The sequence below is a fragment of the Manis javanica genome, chromosome 1, assembly GCF_040802235.1.
Source record: "Manis javanica isolate MJ-LG chromosome 1, MJ_LKY, whole genome shotgun sequence".
Lineage (NCBI taxonomy): Eukaryota > Metazoa > Chordata > Mammalia > Pholidota > Manidae > Manis > Manis javanica.
In genome coordinates this window covers 19,880,901-19,908,853 of record NC_133156.1, presented here as the reverse complement: position 1 = coordinate 19,908,853, position 27,953 = coordinate 19,880,901, and the positions used below count along the sequence as shown (strand labels likewise).

General features: G+C 42.7%; 2 protein-coding genes across 8 annotated transcripts in view; both read left to right on the top strand.

Annotated features, from left to right (window-relative positions):
- Positions 1-1,928: 1,928 nt before the first annotated feature.
- On the top strand, positions 1,929-26,334 carry CCDC169 (coiled-coil domain containing 169). Of its 4 annotated transcripts, none has more exons than XM_073229296.1 (5): positions 1,941-2,003; positions 14,984-15,079; positions 17,886-17,984; positions 22,689-22,765; positions 25,880-26,334. In XM_073229296.1, exons 1-5 carry the CDS (start codon positions 1,950-1,952, stop codon positions 25,974-25,976), a joined length of 423 nt encoding a protein of 140 aa, XP_073085397.1. In that variant the 5' UTR covers positions 1,941-1,949; the 3' UTR covers positions 25,977-26,334. The 4 variants fall into 4 exon arrangements, 3 of the variants coding, with proteins under 3 accessions (XP_073085386.1, XP_073085397.1, XP_073085390.1); XR_012128058.1 differs by lacking the exon at positions 25,880-26,334 and adding an exon at positions 17,125-17,210 and having other exon boundaries at positions 1,975-2,003; positions 22,689-22,724; XM_073229285.1 differs by lacking the exons at positions 22,689-22,765; positions 25,880-26,334 and adding an exon at positions 20,926-22,013 and having other exon boundaries at positions 1,929-2,013.
- A 1,084-nt stretch (positions 26,335-27,418) lies between these two features.
- The window catches only part of SOHLH2 (spermatogenesis and oogenesis specific basic helix-loop-helix 2), a 75,093-nt gene continuing 74,558 nt past the window's right edge, over positions 27,419-27,953 (top strand). For all 4 annotated transcript variants that reach the window (XM_073229269.1, XM_073229280.1, XM_073229265.1 and 1 more), the window contains exon 1: positions 27,419-27,558. In XM_073229269.1, the coding sequence (XP_073085370.1) occupies positions 27,511-27,558 (48 nt within the window). In that variant the 5' untranslated portion in view covers positions 27,419-27,510. The remainder of the gene's footprint in view (positions 27,559-27,953) is intronic.

The window sequence follows — 27,953 nt, the reverse complement described above, 5'->3', positions numbered from 1 at the left end:
GGAATTGGCTCCACAAATCACAGAGGCCGAGAAGTCCGAGCATCTGCAGTCAGTGATCTGAAGGCTCGGGAGAGCTGACGTGTTGTTCCACCCAAGCCCGTGCTGTGATTTCCAGTCTGAAGGCTGGTGGGCCAGAGACCCAGAGAGAACCTTTCAGTCTGAGCCCGAAGGCCAGAAAGACCAGTTTACCAACGGAGCGGTCAGGTCAGGCCAGGGGAGTCCCTCAGGCAGCCCTCCGTTCTCTTCAGGTCTTCAGTGGACTGGACGAGGCCCCCTGGCCTTACGAAGGGGAGTCTGCTTGCTTTACGCAGTTCTGATCCGAGTGCTGATTTCACCCAGAAACCCCTCAAAGACACACCCAGAATAATGCTTAGCCAAATGTCTGGACGCTCTGTTGCCCAGTCAAGCTGACAAAATTAACCAGCACAGCCTTTTAGCCCCGTTTTCAATGTCTAGAGGCCTTTTACCCAGCTCTGCTTGCTTATTTGAGATTCAACAGAGTATTAAAAATGACAGTCAATATTTGCTGCCACCGAGTTTGTCTTCACTTTGCTTCTGAAGACTGTCCCTCCCTGCCCCATGCTGTACTGAGTAGTTTTCTGGGAGTTGCCAGGTACCAACTGGCTGTAGAAATAAGGAGCTAAAGTTGATGTAGTGCTTATTGCTTACTATGAACCAGTAGTGTTCTAAGGGCTTTTACACCGATTAACTCATTTTAACCACCCAGCATTCCTGTGAAGTGTATTACAATCTTCATTGCACAGTATAGGAAACAGGTATAGAGAGGCTGAGTAACTTTCCCAAGACAGAACAATATGAAAGGAGGTCACATGTAAGCCTCAAAAAGGAGCAACTACGTAGTAGAGCGATCGTTAGGCCGACGGCTTAAACGGGTGGCTAAGGAGGATGAATGGTCTTAATAATTTCCTCTGACTCCAGCTGTTTAACACTACTTGTATTTTTTTATAATTAAAATTCCATGGGCTTGACAGTTCACAGAAAATTTCCCAAGATATTAGCAAATAAATCAGTAGTCCTAGGTTTCGGTGGGCTTTTGTCTTTTTCTCTGTCTGCCTTCATAGGCATTTTAGGGTAAGCTAAGAAGAGCTAGGCTTAGGGCGTGTGGCCAGAAATCATCTTATGTTCCACTTTTTAGGTAAGTCTGATAAATAATGCTCTGTTCAAACAGAAACTACTTCTCCGGTCTGTTCTTACCAGACTCAAAACCAAGTGTTTTTAAATAGACTTTCTAATGGATTTTGCTGGAACATGTTGTTGATTTCTGAATAGTTTTCAAAACTTTCTATTCACAATATAAAGATGAATTTTAAAAATCTTTACGTATATAGATAAAGTGATGTCTTTTAATGTGTTCTAGGAAGTGTGCCCGAGAAGTCAGGGTTAGAGGCAGTACATTTTTCTACCCAAAGATGGATGGAAGCCAGGGTGACACCAACGCACAGACAGACCAGGAGTGAAGCGCAGCATTTCGATTACAATTCTGATGAAATTTCAAGTCGTAGCGCGCAGCGCTGAGCCATGCCGTGGACAGTGTCCAGGTCTGCCGCAGACGCGAACACTCTGGACTGGGCCGGCGTCCGGGCCCAGGCGGGGGCCTCGCGGTCCGCTCGTCGGCGGGGGGGAGGGCGCGGCCATCCTGGGGGAGCCGAACACCGGGGCTCGGCCCAGCGTTCACGAATGAACCTAGGCCGACGGTTCTCCTGAGCAAGGCTTGACCCTCCGCCAGAGTGGGAACAGGGATGGGGCCCCAGCTTTCGGGTCTTGGGGAGCAGCACTTTGCTGAAGGACGTGCTCCCGGGACAGGTAGACCACCTGCCTCTCAGGGTCCGCAGCCCGGCCCCGCCCCTCCAGGCCCCGCCCCTCCAGGCCGCGGGCGCGCCCTGTGACGTCACCGCGCGGCGCCGGGAGGTGGTGCCCGCGAGTCTGCCATGGCGACGCCTGATGACGGCGCTGCTCTTCCCCAGCTTCGGGGTGGCCGTCAGGTCTGGAGTTGTAAGCCGTGCGAGGCGCGGGGTGTGTTGGGGGTCTCAGTCTGACACTATGGAGGAAGGAAAAGGCGACAGCTTGGACGGCGTGAGCACAGAACGCCTTAAATGAGTTCTTGGAAGAAATGCACAGGAAATGAGTCGCGGGCTCCCGCGCCGGGTGTAGGGGGTCCGCCGCCCGGGCGCGTCCTGCGAGCGCCCCCCGTTCCAGGCCGGCGTGACGCCGGCAGGGAGCACTGCGGGGGAAGACCGCCCCTTTGATTAACTAAGCATTTAGTGTCATAAGTAGGCAGGTCTTGAGAACTTAACAGTGACATTTTGTAAAAACGATGCCCCTCCTATGTACTTTTAAAAATACTCAGTGTTGCTACTTCGTGTTAGATTTTAAGTAAATTTTTAAAGCTACCCCAGCCCCACCGCAGGCCCCACAGAAGGTAGTTCTCCTGTGTGTCCCTGTGGCTCCTGTGCTTTCCTCTGTTTGAACTCCACCCGCGCTATTTTAATTGCTTGGCTGTATCTTGGTCGGGACTAAACTAAGCTCCCTGGGGACAGGCTCTATATTCCCCGAGGCAGTAAGAGTCTAAGGACTTCAGAGGAATCCTGCATTAATTCGAATCTTACCGCTCAGTAACTCATCACTCTTACCACTCTTAGTGATACTCTTACCTCTCAGTAACTACATGATTTGGGGCAAATTGATGAACCTGTTTAAGCCTCAGTTTTCTCACCTCTACGACTGTTGTTGTCAACCTGAAAATAAGAGCCCCAAGGAGAAGCAAAGGGGTGTTTATCTGGGATCAAAGAATTGCAGTTTGGGAAGCAGAGATGCAGGCAGATATCCAAATAGTGTTCTGCTTGTAGGGTGAAAGCAAGGGGCTTTTATGAGGAAAGTGAAGGTGGGGGGTGGACAGTTACATTAGTCGAAGCAAAGAAAAAATTGTTTTGGTATTGGGCTGATTAGGTTACACATTAATAGCTACTGTTGTTAACCAGTGAAACGGGCTGGCATTCGTAAGTCAACTGTCCTGTCTCCAGAAAGTCCACGACCAAAGAATAGTCTTATGATGATGGTCGGGATGGATGCCCCTTGTCCTGTGGACCTTTAAGGACCATTGCTTGTAAAATCACTGTGGCTTCTTGACCCAGTCCAAAGGTTTGGTCCAGTTCACACAAAGGTGGTAAGGAGGTCTTCCTCCAATGGCCTCTCCATTTTCAGGCGGCTTCAGTCGTGTCAGTTTTTCACAGTGTACAGTCGTTCTCTCATACCTCATGCGGTTGCCAGGACTGAGTGAGGTGTACGGAAAGTCCTTTTTGCCTTGCTTGTGATACGCTTTCAGCGGAAGTCAGCCACTGGTACGGCTGCTGTTTGGTCACGTGTTCACTGTAGTGTCTTCAGCGCTTCGCACGATGCCTTGAACATAATAGGCGTTCAAAGGTTAAGTATTGAGCAAATGGTTCTGTCATCTCACCTTGGTAACTAATATGCTATTTACTGATGTCCTAAATAGAATCTCTGGAATGCTGTTTGTGTGCGTGTGTGTTATTAGTGTTTCTTTTTTCCTCTTTGTTCCAGGTTGCCAGTTGTTTCCTGTTGCCCTAGCTATTCTTTTTTAAAATAATTTGAAGCTCCTTTGCTGGGCTTTGAGAAGCCAGAGAAGCAATTTCTTGGGATCATATTTAAGTTAAGAGTAAAGGACTTCTGGCGGTCACCTGGGGAGCTTTGAGCTTTAGTGCATATCGGTGTCCTTTCGGGACTGGATAGACAGAAACCTTCATCTGCCTGATTCCTGATTCTCAATCATGCCTTCAATAAGTGATGTTTCATAATAAATTGTCCCTGAAGTAGGGGTGGATTACTGTGTGTTAGCCTTCTCATGTTAATTTTTAGTTGAGTTAGGATTAACAAAATGTTTTTAATAATAGGGATATAGTAGAACTCTCAGTGCTTGAATAAGACACAAGATAGAGGAACTGGAAGCCAAGCTCAATGCCGATGATGAAAGGAAATTAGTAAATATTTTTGTATGTGACTCTTGTGTAATTATTGTTCATTTTACCAAGGTACCTATAGTGCATTACATTGTATATCTGGAATAATAGTACCAAGATTTCAGAATTGCTTTTTGGCAGCATTAGTAATAATTTATTTTAGAGTCTTTTAAAACTGGTATTTCAGAGTGTCAACCATGTTGCTGTATAACTTCTCATCTACTTACAAGTTCAAAATGTTCATCAGTTAGCAAAACCTTTGTCACATGACATCAATACATCATTTCCTTAGTAGATAATAAAATATAATAGATTTTCTGTTTAACTCATGTAAATACCCTTCATATCTTAATTCTGGATTGGGATATAACTTAAAATTCCTATCCAAGTTTTGGCTATTTGTGTTGGAAAAATGAGGAGGGGGCAGGTGTTGTACACATCCCCATACATCACACACACATACATGCCGTCACATACCCTTGAAATGTATAATGCATGTAAGACATGAATTCACTCCACAGCTTTTGATTGGGACTCTGCCATATGTCAACGCTTCAAATGGAAGACCTTTCTTTTTCCTGTTCTAAAGAGGTTCACTGACTAGCGGGAGACAGTGTCAAACTAAAATAGGAGGATGAGCAGTGATACAAGTCCTGCACGAGGAGAAAGGGAAGCTCAGGTACGGGGGACCTAACACAGCTTGTACGAGGGCAGAAAGGCAGCCTTTCCAAAAGAGGCAGTCCTCGAACTGAGTGCTGAAGGGGCGTGGGAGTCCGCTAGGATTATGGGGGTGGGCTTCGGTTCTCAAACCCCGTTAGACTTCTCTGTGCTTCTGTGGGGAAGCCGTGAACAAACAATTTTAGTAGCCATATGAGAGATACTACATTTCACAAGTACCCACTGCTCTGTTGAAGCCTGAGTCGGAAACACTTCTTTGTCCCAAGGTGACCGTTGCTCCCTGTGTCCCCATACCTGTGTCTTGGGCACACAGTTGGCTGTGGGTGCAGACCCCAGTGGGCATTGGCAAGGCTAGCTGGAGTTGCCTCGTCTGTCTAGTTGAGGTAGATCGGACAAAGCAGACCACGCCCACAGGCACACACGCAGTGCAATGACTGAGCCCACCAGTAAGATGTGAGCCCGACCAGTCATACTATCAGAAAGTCTTCTCCTGGGGAGGAGCTGGTGTGTGTGTAAAGAGAGAAGGTAAAATGGTACGTAAGAAGGTTCTTAGTGGACCAAAGCTAAAGCCTAAGGTGAAGGGCAGAAACACCCCTTCCTTAATATTAACTAGTGATGGTGCTTTTGTGACTGCCCCATTCACTTTGCTGCCCCGTATAGCCTGAAAGCAGGGGGCAGAGTCATGCCAACTGTCCGCGCAAGATCTGAACTCACTGCTGTGGTATTGGTGACCCTTTACTGGAGCAACGCAGAAAACTCCATGTTACGGAATTGGAAAAATAAAGGAAAGACCATGGCAAGTGAAATAAAATATTTTGTTCAGCAGAGATGAGCCCAAGGATGTAAGGAACCCTGTAACAAGGACTTCAGCTTAGTCTCCCCCTTAGGAAGCTGGGCAGGCATTCTGTTGCAGGCACAAAGTGGAAGAAAAACAACTCAGTAGTCAGGCTGGGTGGAAACCTGAGTGTGTCTATTCCAACCTTATTTAATATAGAAATGCATATCTTATACCTGTCTAAAAACATTTCCATTCTAGTTCCTCTGAAATACCCATCCACGCACATACAGATTCATTTGCATTTATGCACACACACGCAGAAATATAATCTGTATAAACTCCAACAGCAGAAACCCCATAAAATTACCCTGTAATGTGAAACCTCACTGGGCTCACCCACCTGCCTTTGCTTTTGGTTGCCTTAGTAACGTCTTTTCCTTTTTGAGAGTTCATTTTAATCCCTGATAAATTACTTACATTTGTATGTTTTATATTTTACAAAGCATTCATTTGTTTTTCATTCATTCAAATACTTATCCTTTAAAAATCATGATTTATACTGGGACCAGGGCATGCTTAGAAATAATCTTTTCCTCAGAATACTTGCTGAATTTGTATTTCAAGAAACCTCAGAAAAATATGAAAATCTTGTAAAAAATCAAGGGCTCTATAATGAAAATAAAAAGAATACTCAGCTAAATTGGCAGGACTTAACATTGCATTAATAATAACTTGTCCTCAATTAAATATATATAGTACACAAATTAATTTCATGCACATTATTTCAGTCTCACAACAACCCCGTGAGACAGTTTGTTTTAATATTATTCCTTCTCATACATGTGACACTAAGCTTAAAGAGGTTAATTGATTTTCTCAGAATCAGAGTCAGAAGGGAGAGTCTCTCTAAAAAATCCTGTGCCCACTTAACTACACCAGGCTATGCCAACAGCCCTTCTACACTGCTTATGAGAAATAACGTGTGTTTTAATAGGTGTAGGTAAAACACTAAACTGACTGCTATGTCCACAGAGGTCCTGAGGACCAGAACATCTATGGGGATTGCTCTTTGAATAACTGTAAACCTTTAGTGAAAGATACAGAAAAATCTTGTATTTTTGTTAATAATGAATCAAGGGAGAAATATCTTTTTTGTACACTTCTCTCTCATTTCCAACCCAGAAATAACCTTGGTTCTATGTCTTGGAGAGTCAGGAAAATAACTCTTTTGCTTTTTTAAAAAAATTGGAATAATGGCAACGTATTTTTTTCCTTGGCCATGGAGTCATATCCCCATCTTGTGGTATTTGGAAATTGCTGCAAGGGCTATTTTAAGCTTAGTGTTTCTTCACTGTAGATAGAATTTTAACACGACCTATAGAATATAAAATATAAAATCCTACCTACAGGATATAAAATATTCTGTCTGTTTCTTTAGAACCTATGGTCAGTCCTCGCTCAAGAAACTGGGTATCACTCACCTTATGGACAGTAGCAATAAATGCCATTGCGACATTGCGCATGGTGTATCTAGGAACTGCTACCTCAGACGGAAACATGATGGCAAAAATACATTTACTTCCCTTCATGAGTTTGTGTTATTCTTGAGGAACATGTGGTTCTCTGACAAGTTTAGATCTGTTTAGATCTTGTATTATTGTCAATAATGAATCCAGGGAGAAAGAAGCTTTTTGCACATCTCTCTGTTCTTTTCAACCCAGAAACACCCTTACGTCTTAGACCAGGTTTAGATCTTCAGTAACTGAATGGTAACAAGCAGTTGGAAGAACCAGGAGTGGAGCCACATACCAAGCAGACAGGAAAGATAATGAAAGTTCAGGCTTTTAAGGAACTGGCCCTCTGCATTCTCTGGGCGGATGATCTGCATGAGTCTTTGGGTTTTCTTACACAGTGGGATCCTGGAGGGGTTGTCTGAACAATAGCAATTAGGAATCTCGCCAAGGAGTTGGTAATGGAACTACCCAGCAAAACCACTGGCAGCCAAGAACCCTATATCCATATTCAAGGACAAAAGATGACAGAAGATAGCATACAAATTCCATCCTTCATATAAAACTATTTGTGAAATTCAGACATCTACTATTTGTGTAAAGCAAATGTTTTCGGTTTCTATTAGGTTGGTAGTCAGAGAAAAGGGCTTCAATTATTTGGTTTTGGGGGGTAGAGTATGAATTCAAGCACTATTCATAAATGTACTGATTCTTTATCCTTGAAGATTATTAATGTTTAGGCTAATCTATACAGTCATACTTAGGAAACTGATGTCAGTTAGTATGAGTACTAATTCTGAGTAACTTCAAATTGAAGGTTTGCTTCTGGGCAACAAAAGAGGTGAGTGCTAGATTTTGGCCAGTATATGTGTAGTTTTTGTAAATATTATCATTTGAAAAAGAAATATGAAATGTTAAATAAGTTATTTTCAAGCTGATTAAAGTGGATTTCATTTTAATATTTTAGAACAAGTGTTCCCTTAAATGAGAGCAGAGTTCTAGTCCTTGTCTAGTCCTGGTACAGACTAGCTTCAAGCCCACAACCTTTCTGACGATCATTTTTCTTAGCTGAAGGTGTTATAGATTAGATCATCTTTAAAGTGTCTTTCAGCAATATAATTTGTTAAAATGTAGTTTTAGCAAGCTGCATCAGTAAAGGGTTACTTAGCTGCATGCAAGAGAGAGGCTTAAACGCTGAAGTATTTTGTTGTGTTTCCCCATCTAACAGGAAGTGTTGGAGGCGCACCCCCTGGGGTTGGCACAGCCGCTCTTGCAGACTCCTGACTTTGCTGTTCTGCTGTCCTGTAATGAGCAGCTTTTGTCCCCATGCTCAGAAAATGACTAGATTCACCTTCTCACCCGTTTCCCATTCTCTTTAAAGAAAGAAGTAGGTGAAAAGAAAAGGACAGAGGTGATGGTCAGTCAGGTCTGATTCCTTTCAAAGGGCTTTCCAACATGCTGCACCCAGAAGTCTCCTTCTACATCTCATTGGTTAGAACTGCCTCATAGCTTCAGGAAAGCCTGGGAATTTTAGAGTTTTATTGCGCACAGTAGGAAGAAGGGCAGAATGGATATCTGGTGTGCAGTTAGCTCTATCTACCGCACGAGGTCATTTAAAATGAATAAATACTATTTCACTTTAAAGTAGTATGGATTCATTTAATACGATTTGGAAAATAAAAGACAAAGAAAAATTGTTATAAGGTCAAACATACCTACTGTTGGCTTCTTATTTTTAGTGATTTTTGTTTTGCATATATATAGATTAAGAACAATTTGATAAATAAATCAGTCCCCATAAAAGGAACAAAAAAGACAGCCCCTTTTTAAAAATATAATTTTAACTTTATTTCATGGTCCACTTTGCATCCTGTACTCATCACGGACAGTTAAATCATTTTCTTATGTTTTTTTCATGTACATTTTTGAGGGCTGTGTTCCATTGCACTGGATTATTAATGTCCGGTTACTTCTGCCTGCAGTTGAATATTTTAGAATATTTCAGATTTTCATTTTTAATAAAACAATACCCACAGAGGATAATTTGGCAAACTGTTCTCATATTATCAGCAAATCTTCAGATTTTTGTCACTTTTTGACTTCAGATGTTTTCATAAAAACAATTTATAGAGTTGAGGTCGTTTTTGGTCGGTCCTCTCCCGGTCTGCTTCCCTTTTCTTCCTCTTTACAGGCAAGTATTATCGTGGATTCGGTATACTGACATTCCGATTTGTCTTTAAATATCTTTTTTTGCATATTGTGTCTAAAAATGCAGATAAAATATACTATTTTTTATTGTATCCACTTTAATACATAAAGATCTAATAGATTTTATCTACTGCATTGTATTCCATTATATGTATATTTATTTATTTGTTTGTTCCCCTGTAAATGTATATTGAAGATTTTTCAAAATCTCACTATTACAGACATTGCCAGGGCGCAACGGGAGTCCTGGCAGCGCTTCTCTAGAGCTGGCTAACTTTTCTGTAGACGGCTAGTGAATATTTTTGCCTTTGCGGGTTGCATGATCTCTGCTGCAGCTATTCACCTCTGCTGTTGTAGTGCAGAAAGAGCCACAGAGAATGAATACCCAAGTGAGTAGATGGGGCTGCAGTGCAATAAACCTTGGTTTATAAAAACAGGCTGCAGCAGAACGTGGCCTTCAGGCTGGAGTGCGCTGCCCCTCGCTTTAGGCGCTGGTCCCCAAACTTTGGTAGGTGACAGTCACCTCGGGAATTTCATAAAACTACAAAGGCCAGCCTGTCCTTTAACCAGCCTGCCACTACTGTGTCCTTTATTCACCAGGTAGTTCAGGTACATACCAAAGTTTGAGAACCACTGCTTTAGCATACATAAAATTAGAGTGGAATTTTTTCATTGTGAGATGCACACATTTTTAAATTTTCAAATAGTTATAAGATCCCTCTGGATCAATCTGTTTAAAGGTGCCACAGGTGTACAGTTAACTGAGTAGGTCTGGAATAGATAAGAGAGTTGATAGAAGGTTAAGACAGGAAATATGTGTAGGGCCTAGGCAATAAAGGATTTCGTGTTCATGTTAGGAGTATGAACTTTTTGTATATGATGGGAAGCTATAGAAGTATTTTATAGAGTTTAAAAGCCGTCCCCCCATGGAGAAAGGATCCTTTAGGCGAGACTTGAGGCAGGGAAAGCAGGTAGGGTGCTATTGTGGCAGTGTGGGTGAGGGCAGAGGACTTTTTAGCTTGGGCAGTAGAATTTGGGATGGAACAGATGTGACAGATTGAGGAGATCATGGGAATGCGATTTTCTGAGGAGCCCGGGAGAGAGGTTGAGAGTGATCCGGTGTTGAAGCTTGAATCACTTTGTGGATTATAATCAACAGGACTGTAGGCTTCAGAATGAGCTGGGGTGTTAGGAAATGATGTTAGTTTTGTGTGTATTACACAGATGGCAGTGGTCAGTAAGCAAATGGAAATCGTTTCAGGCTATGGGAAGTCGTCTTTCCCCAGAGATCATAGCCATCAGTGTCACTTGAAGTTATGAAAGTATAAGAGATTGTTCAGGAAAAAAATACATAGTCTGAAAAATAGGATTGAGGGTGGAACCCTGGGAAATACTAATGTTTGAGGTGTTAGCTGAGGAAGCGATTCAGTGAAGATAACTAAGAAGGAAAAATACTGAGAAAGGGTGAGGGGAAGACGTGGAAAAGAGTGGCCCCCAGAAGCCGAGGCAGGAGAAGGGCCTGCGGATGCTCAGCGGAAGAATGTCCCCCGAGGAACCCCTGGTGCAGGGTAGGGAAAAGCACATGGTCTAGAGTTTGGGCAAATTATTCGAAGGTGAAGAAAGTAAGGAAGTGCCAATTAGAAGATAGGGTACTGGGGGAAAATGTGGTGTAGTGGGAAAGTAGGAGTGGGGAAATGGAGTGAGTGTTACCTATTTTACTTAGAAGCATGGCTTTTGGAATTAGACTCTCCTGGTTCTGACTGATGCTTAATTTCCTCATCTGTAAAATGGAGTTAATTAAGCTCTCTTGCAAGGTGTGGTGAAGGTTGTTAGAGATGCACAAAGTAGATTTCCTAGTGCCTGACATGTAAGCAGGATTCCCTCCCTCCCTCCCCTTGATGCAGGAGAAGAAACATTTCATTAAAACAAGTCTGCTGTGAAATTAACCTTGATCTGTTTGGGAGGAAGGAGGCGGGGGGTAAGGCCCAAAGATGTGCAATCTGTTTTCACTTATTAAACTCCACTCATACAATTTATGAGTCTTCTAGTGCCTTCTTAAAACTACAGTGTAATTCAGTGATCCTTAGTGCTTGTCCAGAAAGCAGGGTCCTCAGTGGGGATTTAGTACTTCTAATAAAAAGCACAGAACCTTTACTTCCCTTGGACGAGCAGGGCATACCTTTTCTAGCCCCTCCTGTCTGTGTCCACCAGAAAAAGAATCTAGTGCCTGTCTAATGTTCCCTCCAAGAATTTCCAGGTGTTTCCAGCCAGGATCTGTAGCCATTCACTGGATGACTACAATCTGTTTTAAGCATTCCAAATAAAGAAAAGTTAAGGATAATTACACCGTGTGGTCTCTGATGCGCAGAAGCTATTTTTCAGGTTTGACTTGGTGCTCCAGATGTCTTCATGAATCTCCATTTAGAATGTGAAGCAAGGATTCAGTTGAGCTTTTGTCAGAACTTCATGGCCTCCGGCACACAGCCACACACATAGTTCTTCCAGCACTTCTGTCCCTGCTGGCATATGGCGGTCATGTCTTCTTTCCTAGATTAGCTGATTTAGGCCCCCGCAAGCTTAGCGCCTGTGCTGCTGTGCCATAACAGGAAAGGTGATGGCCCCCCACTTCCCACTGCCTGTACCATCCGGTTGCTGGTTGATACATAGAGCTGTGGTTCTTTCCTTTTCAAATCCGATAAGAATCACATGGGTAATTTATTTAAAGCTACATTCTGCTTACCCCCTGAGATTCTCAGTAGGTAGGTCTGGGGTAAGGTCTGGACATTTGAATGTTTTAGCAAGCATCTCAATAGGTTCGACTGCAAAGCATAATTTGAAAATAAAACAGATTAGGGGATCTATATCCATCAGAGAAAGGTGTACAAGACAGCCTCTCTGCGACAAGAGTTACTATAAAGTCTTTACCAACAGGTTCCGCCACACGGCTGTGGTCAACTCCGTTGCAAAGTGGGTGTCCTCTTTCTTGATTCATTCGGAGTCGTATTTTGATGACCCCTTACCTTAGTCTGTTTGGGCTGCTATTGTAAAAATGCCACAGACTTGGTGGCTTATAAACAGTAGACACTGATTTTTCACAGTTCAGGAGACAGGATCAAGACGCCAGCAGGTAAGAGTGGTTGGTAACAGTGGGCTTTCTGGTTCCTAGGTGCTGCCTGCTGTTGCGTCCTCACACGGTGGAAGGGGCTGTGGAGTGCTGTGGGGCCTTTTTTGTAAGAGCATTAATTCTATTCACGATGGCTCCACCTTTATGGCTGAGCACCCCCAAGGGCCCAACCAATTAATACTGTCTATCATCACCCGGGGCATTAGGATTTCAGTGTGTCAGTGTGGAGGGGGCCCAGACATTCAGACCGCGGCACCTCCGTTTCCGTGTCCTTCTCCTCTTCAGTGCCCACCCCGTTGTTGTCCGTCACACACACACAGCTTGGACTTCCCAGGAAGCCTTTCAGCAGGGCGCACTCTGTCAGTCACATGGGCATGGCACAGGAGAGCCCACTTTCAGAGGCGACAAGGCTCTCTGCTGACGGAGGCACGAGGGAGAAGGCATAGAAACAGAGGTCCTTTAGGAAAATACTTTTAGTCTCTGGAGGACTCTTGGTCGATTTGTAGAAAATCAGTTCATAGGAAGCCAGTGTGCTGAATCTCAACCCTTGAATACCTTCTTATGAATATAATCTTAGTAGCACTTTAGGAAATGTTTAATTTGTTAAAAACTAAACTTACCGAACTGGCTTAGCATTTAGGATCACAATTTGCAAGGGTGTGTTTTCCTACATATATAACAATAACAACATTATACACAGCAGTAATAGTAGTACAGCTCCGTCTGGGTTTCTGGACCCGACTCCAGTGTGTTTAAGTATGTGGGAGGGGGGTCTTCCCACACATAACACCAAACAATCCTTGAACGCCAGCAGCGTTCCTGAGGACAAACCAGAAAACCCTTCTCCTGGCCCTGCTTAGCCAAAGAGGCTTGAAGGAAGAGATGGTTTTAAGTCATACAAAGTTCTTCTAGACAACTGGGCTAGTTTATCTCTCTTTTCTTTTTTTTATTAAGTTATCATTGATACACAATCTTATCAAGGTTTCACATAAGCAACGTGGTTACAATACTCACCCATATTATCAAGTCCCCCCCACACCCCACTACAGTCACTGTCCATGAGCATAGTAAGATGCTATGGAGTCACTACTTGTCTTCTCCGTGCTATACTGCCTTCCCTGGGACCCCCCTGTATTATGTGTGCTAATCATAATACCCTTAATCCCCTCCTCCTCCCTCCCCCACCCCTCCCCTTTGGTAACCTCTAGTCCCTTCTTGGAGTCTGTGAGTCTGCTGCTGTTTTGTTCCTTTAGTTTTTCTTTGTTCTTATACTCCACAGATGAGTGAAATCATTTGGTGCTTGTCTCTCTCTGCTTGGCTTATTTCACTGGGCATAATACCCTCTAGCTCCATCCATGTTGTTGTAAATGGGAGGATTTATTTTCTATTAATGACTGAATAGTATTCCATTGTGTATATGTAGCACCTCTTCTTTACCATTCATCTACTGATGGACACGTAGGTTGCTTCCATTTCTTGGCTATTGTAAATATGCTGCGATAAACCTTGGGCTGGTCTCTTTATCACACACTTGGCCCTTCAAAGAAGCAAGATCCTTCTCTCCTCATTCTCTATTCTGGTCCATTTGCGTCCCACATGCTGACCTCTGACCTCTTTACTCACTGTCCTATTCTTTTGTTCATCCTGATGCTCCATTCTTTTTTCCTGACTGTGATTTCCTTTATTGTCATTCAGATTCTCCTTTTAATTATACTGCTTCATGGGGTCCTGGACAAACATCCAAAATGTTTGGATTTTCCTGGGAACCATTAAGGCACTTCAGCATCCCATCAGTCATGTTCTCACTGGGCTCACTCTGGTCATTTATTTCTACCTTCAGAACATTCTTAGAAATTTTGTTTTTTTAAGTCATGAGAATACATTTTAGAACCTGATAACCAGGAGTTAAAAATAAGGACCCTAGAGTACTGTTGCCGTCCATAATACACATGTGACTAAAATGATGTATCAGCCATATAGTGAAAGGGTTCCTGAAGGGGTCTTGGATTCTCAAGAATGTGATATAAACGAAGCAGGAAGTGGATCTCTAGAACCAAGTGAGACCGCCTGCTGAGGTATTCTGCCAAAGCCGGCACCGGATTTGTGTTCTCTCCAAAGACCAGAGTAGCTAATTTAGAGACAGGTGCCCCTTCAACTCAGAAGTGAACAGATTTTATACATACATCTAATAACAACATTGCCCACAAGGGGGCACTTGGCATTAGGCCTGCAGGGTGCTGTGTTGATTTATAGTTGCAGTGGCCTCCAGTGGAAAGTGCTCCCCATCTAGGAGCTGTGATTAATTGGAGTCTCATGTTTTCCTCCTGTAAGCATTCAATAGAGTGATTTTTCTTTACTTGTAGTTTCTGTGTGTTCTTTAGCAATTACCATTGTTTTAAAAAATAGGCGGCTAATAGAGCGTCCTTTCTACTTGGGATAGAGGGAAGGGACTTAAAAAAGAAAACCTAAGTATATGTGATTTTAGCTATGCAAGCAGTAACCTGAAATTTCTTACTTTTACCCTGTTGTTTCAAACTACTGTTAGAAAGTAACCTTTTACAAACAAATTAAGACATGAACATAGGATACAGCTTGGAATGCCAAGAACTGACTAATGTCAAAACCGAAACATAATAGCTCTTCTATGACAGTAGGAAAATTAATTTTTGTGTTTATGTAATATTTTTAGGTTAATTTCTCGTGGAGACTTCAATTTAGCTACAGCTTGAGGATGTCTTTCCAGGCTGGAGATGTTGTACCACTACTAGAGCGGACTAATATTCAGGTATCTGGTATGCATCCACTGATTTGGTGAATGCATTCTTTCCTTCCAATTGGGAAAGGTCAACACTTGGTGACTTCTGGTTTCAGCTCCAGTATGTATACTGCTTGGAAGCCATCGATCCTGTGATTACAATGAGAAAAAAGGTTGATAACCTGGAGATCAATGACTCTTCTCGACCCACTCGAGAGCTGACTGTGCAGGCCAAACTCCAACCTTGAAATCTTTAGAAACAGACAAATCCAATTACTAATTTTTTTTTGGAAAGAGAAGCTGCTAGAAACATAAGCTGGTAGGAACACTGAAACAGTTTTGGTGAACTATTGGAGGAAAAATAGGCAAATACATTATTTAAAGTTTGAGATTTTAACACCTTCCTCCCCTATCAGTAATTGATAGACCAAAAGGCAGAAAAATCAGTAAAGATATAGTTGACCTGAAGAGTACTATTAATCAACTGAATCTATTAATCAACTGAATCTATTGACATTTATAGACATTTATATACTATTCTAGCAAACAGCGGCAGAATACAGATTCTTCTCAAGTTTATATGTAACATTTACCAACATAAACCATATTAGACACTCAGTTTCTTGAGCACAGGGTCTGGTTTTGTAATTGTCACTGTGGCATCCCTAGCGCAATTCCTGGCACATAGGAGGGGCTAGATGCATACTTTTTGAATCAATTAATGAATTGTAAAATTAGGTGACAAGATGAAGAATCTAGTTAGGGTGGGAAAAGCAGTAAGATATAGTCTAACACAAAGCATATTTAAAAAGTTTAAGCCTCAAGGGTTAGGACTACAAATTGATACCAACAAATACAAGAAAACATCTTTCTGTCATAGAAACTGCCACTTGATTAATATTCCTAACCCCTGCTTTCATCACATCACTTTTTTAACAGCTTATGGCTCCAGCAGTTAAGCCTCTATTCTAAGTCTTCCATAACCAGGTCCTTCCCTAGTTACCTTTCCTCTTATTTTTTCCTCAAATGTTTTGCTTCAGCTCTGTCATTACCACTAAATAATCATTTCTGACTCAGGTCTATGATCAACAAAGCTTCTGTATCTCCCTCTTTTTTTGTTTTAATCTCTTTTTTGCCCATCAAAATCCTTCCCATTTTGGGGCCCCTAAACGCTCCCGCACATGATCATCTTCTTTTAAAACTTGCAAAGCATTTATTGTCTATGTTTCACATTTTGGCATTTAATCACGTATTGACTTGACTTTTACCTCTTTCATATGTACATTTCTTGTATGAGCTTCTAGAGTTTTGGCTCATATCTCAGTCAGGTCATCTTAACTACAAAAATAATTGTATTCTGGTCATTTATTTGTAAGCTCATTTCTTTTAGAACTTAGAGTGCATTTTCCCATTGAAACAATATTAAAGAGGGTTAGATTCTCTTTTACATCTTCAAAAATAATATTTAACCAATGATCTAATTGAACCCTGTTGCCATGGCAGCCTGAGCTTGGACCCCTCTGAGCAAGGGTCTATGCAGCGAAATTCTGAGCTGCTTCCATCACTCTCTGACTATCCCTTCAAAAGCCCTTTATACCTGAGGAGTGGTCTATTTCATAAGGGCTTAATTTTCTATAAAGGAACTTGGTTTAGCCTTTTACATTTGTAGGGCTTTCATTGATTTTCTTCTGGAGCAAGTTTGTGCTTGGGGATGGGGACCTAAGGCCATTTATAAAGCTAGTGCACAATATTTGAAGACAAGCAATGCCTGCCTGAGAAGTACTGCCCAGCTATGTTTCAGCAGGAGTGTTAATTAAATATCCATAGTGAAGAATTGCCACTTCCAAGGGATTTGCTTTAACGCTAGTGTTATTTTTAGAGACCTGAGCTTGCACTGTTTCAGCTGACCTAATTATTCTATTAATACAAATTTTAATATTCTAAAAATTACTACCAAGAATCTCAGAGAAGAAGTGAAGTTTTTAGAGGATTGTCAAGAGGGGGGAATGAGCTCTAAAATTTCTTGCAGTTTTGCTTTGTGGAGATTTAAATCAGCTCCTTCCATTTTCTTTGAGTGTTTCTTTTAATAGATTCCGCGACCTACATCATGACCAGCAAGAGTTGTATAGAATTCGACTTGGAGATTTTTTAACCTTAATGGGTAAGAATATGAGAAATAACTGCAGCTACTGAAAATGACCAGTTATTAGTTTAATGATGAAAAATTTACACCAAACCGGGGTAGTGCATTGTTGCTCTGGCACGTGGCTAATCTCCTCAGCTCCTGCATTTTGTGATGAGGGGTCCTCTGGGCTGAGGTCTCAGTTCCAGAACGGTCCTGCCGTGCAGTATCCTCACAGTTCTGGTCATCAAACTTACTGCGTGTTTCACCATTCTTTTGTTGCACAGGTGGCAACTGTATGAACACATACGTAGTAACTGTTCAGCATGTGTGGCCTTTGGAGTCAAATTACCTAAGTTCTAATTCCAGAGCTACCGTTTATTATCTGTGTGTCTTTGGGCCAGTTACTCAACTCTATCAGATGCAATTTTCTCAACAGTGAAGGGAAAATAAGCATATTAGCTTCTCCATGGTTGTAACAAGGATTAAATGAAATCATCTGCAGAAAGCGCTTAGCACAGTACATGGCATGTTAGTGTTCAATTTATTGTGATGATGATGATTATTATTATTACTTAGAAGGTGCATTTTATAGAATTTTGAAATCACAGAAAGTTATGGGGCAGAAGGCACTTGCCAGTGAAGAAACTGACAGTCATTTCTTACTGTTGTTTAGAATGTAAATGTGTAAAAATGTACTGTTTATACTTTCAGGAATCCTTGACTATGTTACTTAAACAGCTAGAAAAAGAAAAAAGGAGCCTTGAAAGTCAAGTGAAAGGCAACGCACAGAGAGAAGAACAAGAGTTGAAGGTTTGTTTTTATTCTACACAAAGAAATTCCCTTGAAACTGCCACGATTTTTAGTGCGCTCTCTACAGACCCACTATATAATTACCGCAAAATACTTAGAAAACGATTTCCTACATTACTTTAAAAAAAACAGCATAGACGTAACTTGGTGATAGTCTCTCCAGTATTGCAAATATTTGCTGATGTTGGAATCTTTACTTTACCAGCAGTGAGCGCTGCGCACACCTAGCGGAAATGTCTCAGGTAACACTTACGTTTTTACTTCCAAATTCTAAGTGTATCCTCTAACAGTAAATTATGTTTTTCACTTTTCTAAGTTTTTGATCGTTTACTTTGGTAGACAATCAGATGTTGGAATGATGGGAGAAAATGTACCACGTTTCTCAAAATGCAGGGTGAAAAGGAAATATATATATAACTTTTATAAAAAGGTAGACCCAAAATCAAGAGAATATTTTGAGTATTTCCCCCTTAGATATACTTTTTATTTGATCAGCAGTTGCTGGAATTCAAACAGGTTATCAGATATTCCTTTCATATCATGAAATTCAAGGCATTTTATTTCACAATTATGCACGGTGAGGTCCAAGATAGATACAGCATTGCTACTGCTAAGAAGGGTGTACTTATAAATACAGGATAGCAAAGTGTGACTGAGAAGTGACAGGACAGGAAAGTTATGAAAGATGTTGCACATATTTTCTGTAGTTTTTTTCATTTGCCTGTTTTATTTATGATGTTGGCTTCACAGAGTTTTGTCCTGATCTTGTCAGAGCTATCTTTTATATGTGGCTTCTGATGTCATAGTTTAAAAAGTCTGTCTTCATCTCAGTGTTTCGGGACATTCATCACATCTTCTTTTAGTTCTTGTATGTTTAATATTTGACACTTAAATCTTTAATTCTTATTAACTTTATTTTGGTATGTGCTTTAAGACTATGAAAGGGGTTCAGTCTTTGAAATGCAAGTGGAGGTGTCTGAAGAGCAGTGAGATATATGAATCTAAGAAATAAAAGATGAAGATTGAATATACAGATTTGGAAATTATTAACATGTGGATAGTAAATGAAGCCATGAGAATGAATGGAATGCATAAAGGCGAATACACAGGGAGAGAAAAGACAAGACTAGGATACATCTCGGAAGAATTTAAACAGTGATAGTCAAGGGAAGAAGAGCCAGGAAGAGGCTTAGCGTCTTCAGGACACAGCTCGGTGAGGGTGGGGGTCGGGGTGGGGGGCCTGGAAGGCTGGCGCCAACCTAAGGGTGGTCTGCCAATCACTGATCTGGAGTCTCCAGACGATCAGTTAAAAGACTGAGGAAGGGCGTTAGGATTGGGGATCCTTTTCACCCTGCATAAAGCCAGGGCAATAGTGGGTGAAGGGAGGCGTGGGCTTTCAGTGCTGACTAATGTTAAGCAGGAAATTGGGACAAAACGGCACCACGCCATGTAGCCTCTCACCCATGAAACGGACAGTCAGTTGGCTCGCTTTATGGTCCCGGAGAGCTGGTCCGGAACACGGCCTCCCCCTGCAGCTCAGACACCTTCACGTCTTTCCTCAGACAGCGAATCCACCTGGAATACGCTGCTTTTCATGAAACACGCCAACTCTACTTCCCCCGACGTCTAGCAAAAGTGCTACTTCCTTTCTGAGGCCAAGAAATGATGAGAGACCAGAGATTTGGAGTCATTGCAAATTTGAATTGGAATCCCAGCTTGATACCTACTGGGCTGTGAGCTCTTTGGGCCTTAATTTCTTTCCTCTTTTGTGGAAGGGAAATAATAGTAGATTTGTGAGTGTTTAGAGATAGATATGTATGTGAAGTGCCGAGTGAAATGCCCGGCACGTAGAAAGTTCTAAACCCCAGGAAACGGTGACTATTATTTTCCTGTTTTCCTTCCCTGGTCTCCCTAGCCTCTCTCTCTGTGGCAGGGGCATCGGAGTTCCTACTTGCCTTACCCCTCCTCCTCTGCCTTTGTTTATCTGAAAAGTTCATTTAGGTGTAATAGTTCCTACTCTGATTATACAGGATCACTGAACATGCAATCAAAGCCTATTTTAACAGCTCCCCAGGAAGATGTTAATCCTGTTCCCCAGTATAAATGTTAATAAGGATTTTCACTCTAGAGTGAATTGTTAATCTTTGTCGTCAACAATGGTTCTGACTGTGGGGATGCTCTGGTGCCCAGAAAGGGCAGCGGATGATCTGTGGTTCTTACCATGCTGAATACATAAATGACTGATCCTCTGGCAGATGAATGACGAGAGCTGTTTGCTGGGTCTGCTGTTCATACGTTGTTGTCTTCCTGTTGTGACTGTAACTGAGTGTCTGCCTCTCAGGAATCTTCTAATTTATGGTGTGTGTATAGTACGGACCTTGCTTTTGAAAAGTGTACAGATAAACTCCATTACTTCTGTTGCGACATATAATGAACTTAAGTTCTAGTTCCCTGAACATCGGAGCGGAAAGGTGTTGAATGTAACCCTTCAGTTTACAGATACGGAACCTGAGCCCATTCTGCTCCATTGTTAGCAATTCTAACTCTTAGAATTATTAAAGCATCATGTGATGCTCCTTATTCTCCTTCCTTGAAACTTCTTAAAACCCATTGGTTTTATTTCTGTCCTTCCGAGAGCTCAGAACAGCTCTACATTCTTCCTTCTATATGACAGCTTTTCAAAGATGTATAAACAATTCTTTCTTCCCATAGTTTTATTTTCCCTAAGCTAAAATACTAAGTTATAGTAGCCATTCCTCATGCCATAGGTTTCAGACTCCCCAGCAGCTATTTCTGTTTCCTTTTTGGACAACTGTATTTTGTCACTGTTCATTTGAAAATAGAGCTCCCCAGATTGAAATCTAGACTTGAAATATAATCTCAACAGCATAGCTATTAAAATCCTGTCCCCAACATACTAATTTTTCTCCTCTGCTGCCAGAAATATCATTCTGATATAAGATACTATGGTGGCGTCCTGTTGAAAACCTTCCGTGACTTTGCAGTGCGTGAGGATTCAGCAAAGGTGCGGTCTTACAAGGTCCCCTCTGACTCGCAGCGCCTGCCTCTCAGTCACGGCCCTGCTCACAGCCCGTACGGCAGCCGGACCAGCAGCACATGCGACCCCTGTGTCTGTCACGCTGCTTCGTACCTTCGAGCCCCTGGGCTCCTCCTCCGAGAATGGCTCTCCTTGGCTCCCAGTCGGCTGCTCTTCCACGTGGAGCCCCCAAAGCCTGAATCACATGCATCTGCTGAATGCTTGCACAGTGCCGCGCAAACCTCTCCCAGGCAGTGAGCTGTATGCGCTGTTCACCTCGGTGTTCCCCCAAAAGGCTATAAGAACCATAACTTGTCTTCAACCCCCGTGTCTGGTCTAGTGGGGGCATATGGTAGATGCTCAGTAACATTCGCTGAGTGAATACATGAGTGAATTCCATCTTCTGGTCCAAAGTTGTCACTCTTAACAAATAAACCATCTAACAGGTTCAGGTTCACAAAGAGAAGAGAGCTCGTCGTGCGTGCAATCCAGCTGTCTTCCCCTTTACCTACAAACGTATTCCCCCTCTTCCTCCTCCTGACTTAAAGAAAAAGGGTCCCAAACTTCTTCCCAAGTCTACCTGTTGCTTCCAGGACTTAATTGTTGTTTCCCCTTACATAAATGTCTCTCCCATTGGCTGTGGCTTATCCTTTGTTTACAACATGCTCATCTCTCCCACCAAAATAAAACAAACTAAAATAATAAACCAAACTAACTTTCATTTTACTCTGACTTTCCTCATAAAACTGCCACCTTTGCTTTCTTGTTCTCAGCCAAACTCAGTGAAAGTGGGGGTGTGCCCCCTGCTTGTGCTGCCCCTCCATGGCCTCTTTCGCTGGCTTCCTTCTCACCCGCCGGGGGGCTCTGACACAATTTCTCTCTTAATGGTTAAGATACAATGACTCTTCTTCAAGCCCCCTGGCAGTCGACATCTCTGAGGCATTTCACAACTGTTACCTAGGTTCACTTTTTAAAGTATACCCGCCAGCCCCGTCTTGACCTCCACGACAGTATGTTTACCCTGGGTCTCCTTAGTGTTTCAGTGACGACCTTGTCTAGCTTTAGTGATTCTCCTGCCCCTTAAAGGTTGCTTTCCCAAGTTTATGTCATCAGCTCTCTTCTGTGTGTGCTCTTAATGCACAATCTCATGTACTCACGGCTTCAGTCGCCGTTGCTACGGTCACCAGCCTCAGCTGTTCCTGGATTGCAGATTATAGATACACCACCCACAAGAAGTCTCCACTTTTGTACCCTGGAGGTATTTCAAAAAAGGAAAAATAGAAAATATCACCTTCTCTTTCCATTTCAGCATACCTACAGCTTCTATCATTTTATCAACCTTAATGGCAGACTGCATAAATTTATATTTAGTGTCCATTTTAAAAACTTTTAATGATCTATACTACATGGATGATATGATTTTCACAATTTCCTCTCTATTTTTAAAATTGCATGGACTCTGGGGTTGAGATTGAGGGGTTTTTCAGAATCTTGAGAAGCCTTATAATACTGAAGAGGGCCAGAATTTCCCATTTTTCTTTAGTTTCTCTTACACATGCTACTGGAAGACCTGGTTATAAAAGAGTTCATTGAAATAGACTGTTCCTCATAATCTCTTAAATCAATCATGAAATAAGAGGATAAATGCTCAAATGTTTGCATTTCAGGTCTCTGGCTCATACCTAGTTTCTAAAAGGCAACAGATGGATCAACTGCCTAGAATGAAAGAGAATCTAGTGAAAATGTAAGTCTAACTATATCTTTTTTTCTAACTAATTATATTTGCATGTGAATGATACTAACAAACCAGGTGTCCATTATATTTTGGAAGTTGAACTTCTAGATTTTATAGCAACAATATAAAATAGCAGATGGTCGGAGAATATAAAGATGTTTGTGCTCTCCATTCTCTATTTATATATGTTTTTGTAGATCCCAGGAACATTTTTTTTGTCCTCCAACATGAATAATTCTTATTTTTTAACCTAAAACAATAATGAACCCAAAGAGAGCTTAGAATCACACCATTAGCAACACTATAAGTGAAAGTAAATTATCAGCCTTAACTTTTTTGGTGAGGAAATATGGACACTGAAACAAATCTAGATGACAGTACAGTTTAAATTATGTCTTCCTATGTAAACAAGAACAGTTTAGGATGAATAAAGAACAGAGGAATGTTTTATGGATTTGGGAGGTCACATTTACACACAATTTTTCTGGTCTTGAACAAAGTACAGAAGAATCAGTCAGGCAATCCTTGTCTTACATAACCTTATTTCATGTAGGGGAATATATTCTAATATAGCAATATAAAAAAAAAGTAAACCAAGATATAAATTAGCTATAAATCAGAATTATTTTCAAATATAAGGTGTTCAAGGTGTACACAATATAACAAGTTTCTTTGGTGGAGATTCATGGGATAGCAACATTTTGTCCAATATGTATCTAGATGGATAGAAGTGTACTCTTTCTTGAGTAGTGATAAATACTTTAAATTATAATACATTATCATCAATGGAAAAATAATGCAGTTAAAACATTAAATTCTGGAAAAAGACTTCCCTCTTAAAACTATTACATCTCTCTCTGTGTTTGAGTATCACAAGACCACTCCCTTATTTACTGATTTGCAAGAACAACTTACAGGACTCAGCATGTATTTGTGCACATGGTTAAGATTTATTCCAGGGAAAAGATACAAAGCAAAATCACCAATGGTGAAAGGCATGGGACAAAACTTGAGAGAAACTAGGCACAAGCTTCTAAAAGTCACCCATGGAGCCACAAAAAAAACAGACTTAGGACAATAGCAATGAGTCATGACATGTGTGCTAACATGTGAAGTTTTATCTTCCAGGGAAACAGATTAGATGCTTAATGCCCAAGTTTTTTATTGGGTGCTGGTCATGGAAGTACCCCCTGCCTAGCACATATGAAAATTTTAGACTCTGGAAGGAAAACAGATACTCACATAGACCATGATATTTGTACAGTTTAGGTACAGGGAGCCGCTCTTTTCACTTAAGGAATGTTTTATGTCAGTGTAGGGAACTGTTTACCTCTAAGTTCCCAGACACCAGCAAAGGGCCACCTTGCAAGCAGGCCTTTCTAAGGATAGCAGCCTGAGGCCTACCATGCTAATTCTTTCTACATGATCACCCTAAGTATTTATTTTTTATTTTTACATTTTTCTTTAAAAAGATATCATGTATCTTGATCAAATTTGCTTAAATAGTGGAGGCAGAAATATTTTGAAAATAAAAATAAAACTTCTTCATTCTAATCATGTATTAACACACATCCATATGTATCACTAGACTGTAGTTTAGGAGTGAAGTTCTATGGATTTGTTTATTATTTTTATTTCATGTAAGGGGAGGCAAAGTATATGTGCCCTTGTGTGTCTGACTTTGTTTGTCACTTAGCTTAATGTTTTGTAGCTTCGTTCATGCAGGAGCAGGTATTAATACTTTATTCCTTTTTGTGGCTGTATACTATTCCATGTTTTGGATGGGCCACCTTTTGTTTAGCCATTAACCAACTGATGGACATTTGGGATGTGTACAACTTTTGACTATTTGACTATTTGTCAGTTGTTTTCACAGTGATACCACAGAGCTGGGAAAAGGCAAGCGGAACTTTTACAAAGCTTAGTGTTCTTACTGAATTTCGGTTGTGTATGTGTAGTGTGTTTAATAAATTCCCAGGATTTCTACAAGCCTTTGGTTGATTTCCAGAGTTCTGAAAAAGTTGCTTCTCACCATTTTTGCCAATATTCTTACTACTTTTATGGAGGAAAGAATTTTCAGAGGTCCTTATTCTGTCATTTTTGCTGACATCACTCCCTGAGTAAAATACATTTAAAAAGCAACTTGCAGGGAATCAAAGCTGACTTTTACTATCTCAAGGGTGGGGCAGTGGCTTTATAAAGATACATAAAACAGTAAGGAAAGCATGGTTCATGGAAATCCAAGAACAGGGATTCCAATATCACAACCCACAGATACTAGAATTAAAATTCAAGAAAGATTTAAAGACCTCTGCAGAAGGTCATAGATCTTTAGTGGTCTGCCATGTTGAATAGTAATTAAAGGCATAGACTTTGAAGTCAGCCTTCCTGTATTCAAATTCCAGATCCACTTAGCAACTATGTAATCTTGTTTTTCTTATCTAACAGGGCTAATAGTTGTACCTGCATCATACGGATTGTATAAAGTTGACAAGAATAAATTAAATAAATAAATGAATACATAAATTTCAGAACAGTCCCCAACTCAGATCATGTGCTATAAAATTGTCACCATTATTATTTGTATTACAATCAACCACCAGTTCAGTCTCTACTTCACTTTTCTCCTCATTACCAACTGCCATCCTCATCTTCTTTATCTCTTTTATATCATACACCTTGGTATATCATAGTTTCAACTTAATTATAATTTTAGGTAACATATCTCCGGTTTACTCATGGATCCTTATTCCTTTATTGTCACTGCTCTATTTCATGGCCTCTCTCTATATAGTTTCTTAGCTTCAATTTATATTTCCAGAGGCAAGTATCAGAATGGTCCATTTCATCCCTCTCTGGACTGAGCTGTCTACACGAGACCACCTCAGGGGCTGTTTCTGGGGGTTTGGGTGATCCACCCTTCACCTGATTTCCCCTTGAGCCGTAGTGACGACACAGTATAACATATGTCTAAGAATGTCCTATAGGCACGGAGATTTCCTTGTGAGGGACTGTGGGCTGGAGGATCTTGGTGCAATATGCAAATCCCCTATGTAGCATATAACATTTCTGTTGTATACACTGGCAACTGAAAAACCATAATTAATACTTATTTTATTTCAGGGGAAGAAGTCCGATTAATCAGAAGACAATGAATGGGAAGAGAGGACCAGTGAGAAAGAGTTCAATGTCAAACCATCTACCAAAACTCAGTCTGTGATTGCAGAAACTGGGTAGATTTCCATTTCTTCCTTTTCTCATCTGTAATACTCACAAAGTTAGTGTTGAACACATTTTTCAGGGAATGAACTAGATAAGCACTATCGAGTTTCTCTTTGCTCCTCTTTCAGAAGTTTCTTCCTTTGTATAAAAGTAATTTTCTCAGGTAACCCTAAAATATCTAGTGGCTTTATTTATGATTTAAAAAACATCCCAGAAAGCCCTGAGTTGTCATTATTACATTTGGTTTTAATAATATATCCATGAGCTGCTCTGTTAGTAACATTACTATTTATGAAGTAAGCTTGCCTTTTCTTTTCGGAGAATGGAAACTATTAAAATATCTAAGTTGATTCTTATGAAGTGTGTGATCTTACATTCTACGTACAGAAGAGATTTGTTATCTTTTGTGGCTTCCTCCAGCACAGACATGATCATTCCCTCTGCGTGAACTTAGGGACATTTCCCCCTCAAATCTAAGAGCAATGAGTCCGCGTCAGTGCCAGCAACGTCCTTGCCCACTGTTGTTGGGGCACGTGCTGAGCCAGCCCCCTGGAGTGCCTGCGCACCCCGCGGCTGGGACACGCTCCTCGCTGCCTCTGTTCGAGGTCACCCGGGGCCTGGGCGTGACTACCCTTTGCCTAGGGTTGGGGAGCGGACTCTCCGCCTCGCAGACGTTTATCTGGATACTCTTGGTGCCAGATTAGTTGCAAAAGCAATAAAGAGCCAAAGATCGTATCTATCAGAACCTGTACGTTTAATTCCAAGACTATTCCAGAATGATCCCATCACAAGTGACTTTGCACCTTTTCTCCCCACCGACATCACGGAGAACCACGACGGTATTTTTGCACGTTCTCGTGCTCGAAATCAGGCTCCCAGCGCGCAGGTCCGCCTGCCGGGAAGCCGGGGGCTCGGCGGGGACGGGGCGCTGGTCGTTCCCGGCGGAGCTGGTTTTACGACGTGTCCGAGTGAAATCAGGCGTCCAGGCAAACCCAAAGCGCTGGACTCCGTGGGAGGCCGCCCCTCCCCCAGCCCGGGCGGTGGAAGGATCTGGAGCCTGGAGGGACCCGCCCTACCGTCCCGGGGCTCAGGGGCCCGGCCGCCGCCGCGCCCTCGCTCACGGCCCCGCTTTCTCGACAGCTGCGTTTAGCCACGGGACAAAATGAAATGTTTCTAAAACTGTCAGTTTCTTCGTGGTTTGGAAACACCGGGGCAGCACCCGCCTCCCCATCCTCTGCATGTATTTGGGAAAAAGACAAAAAGAAAACAAACCCTGCGTGCTAACTGTGCACAGTTAAGCCTGAGCGCTTTCCGCCAAGGCACTCGGAAGGCGGCGCGCCCCCGGCTGGCGCGGCGCGGGCTGCGGGCGCCGGCGGGGCGGCCCCGACGGCCGGGCCCGAGCGGCCGCTTTAAGCGCGGCCGGGCGCGCGCCCGCAGGTGCGGCCCCCAGGCCCTCGGCGCGCGGCGGGCGGGCGGCGCGAGGCGAGCGTCCTGCGGGGAGGCCGCCCGGGGCGGCACCTGGACGACGCGCCATGGCGGCCCCAGTGAACGGCCGGGGGCTCGGCGCCGCCGGAGGCCAGGTAAGCGGCGAGGCGCGGGCAGGGGCGGCCCGGGACCCCTGCAGGTGGCGGGCGGACCGAGGCCGCAGCGGGACAGCCCACGGGGCCAAAGCCCCTCCCCCGCCCCCGACGCCTGCCGAGCGGAGACGCGGGGCGGGCGACGACCGTCCCGCGGGTGGGCCGGGAGCGGGGGGTGGGCGCGGGGAGTGAGTGACAGCGCGGCGCCCCCCGGACACGGGAGCTCATCTCCCGCGTTCTCGTCGCCGCCCCGCCGGCCTGCGGGCCCCGGGTGCCCCCGGTCCTCGCGCGCCCCGCCCCGGGCCTGCCCCGGGCCTGCAGGCCGGAGCCGTGGGCGCGAGCGGGCGTCTACTCGCCTCGCCCTCGCACCCTCCGTGCAATTCCGCAGGAGGCCCACC

Coding starts and splice junctions, on each gene's coding strand:
- CCDC169 (XM_073229285.1), top strand. CDS start 1,963: ATGACGGCGCTGCTCTTCCCCAGCTTCGGGGTGGCCGTCAGGTCTGGA. Junction 15,080..17,885: donor TAGAGCGGACTAATATTCAG/GTATCTGGTATG, acceptor TTATACTTTCAG/GAATCCTTGACTATGTTACT. Junction 17,985..20,925: donor GAGAAGAACAAGAGTTGAAG/GTTTGTTTTTAT, acceptor CTCTGCTGCCAG/AAATATCATTCTGATATAAG.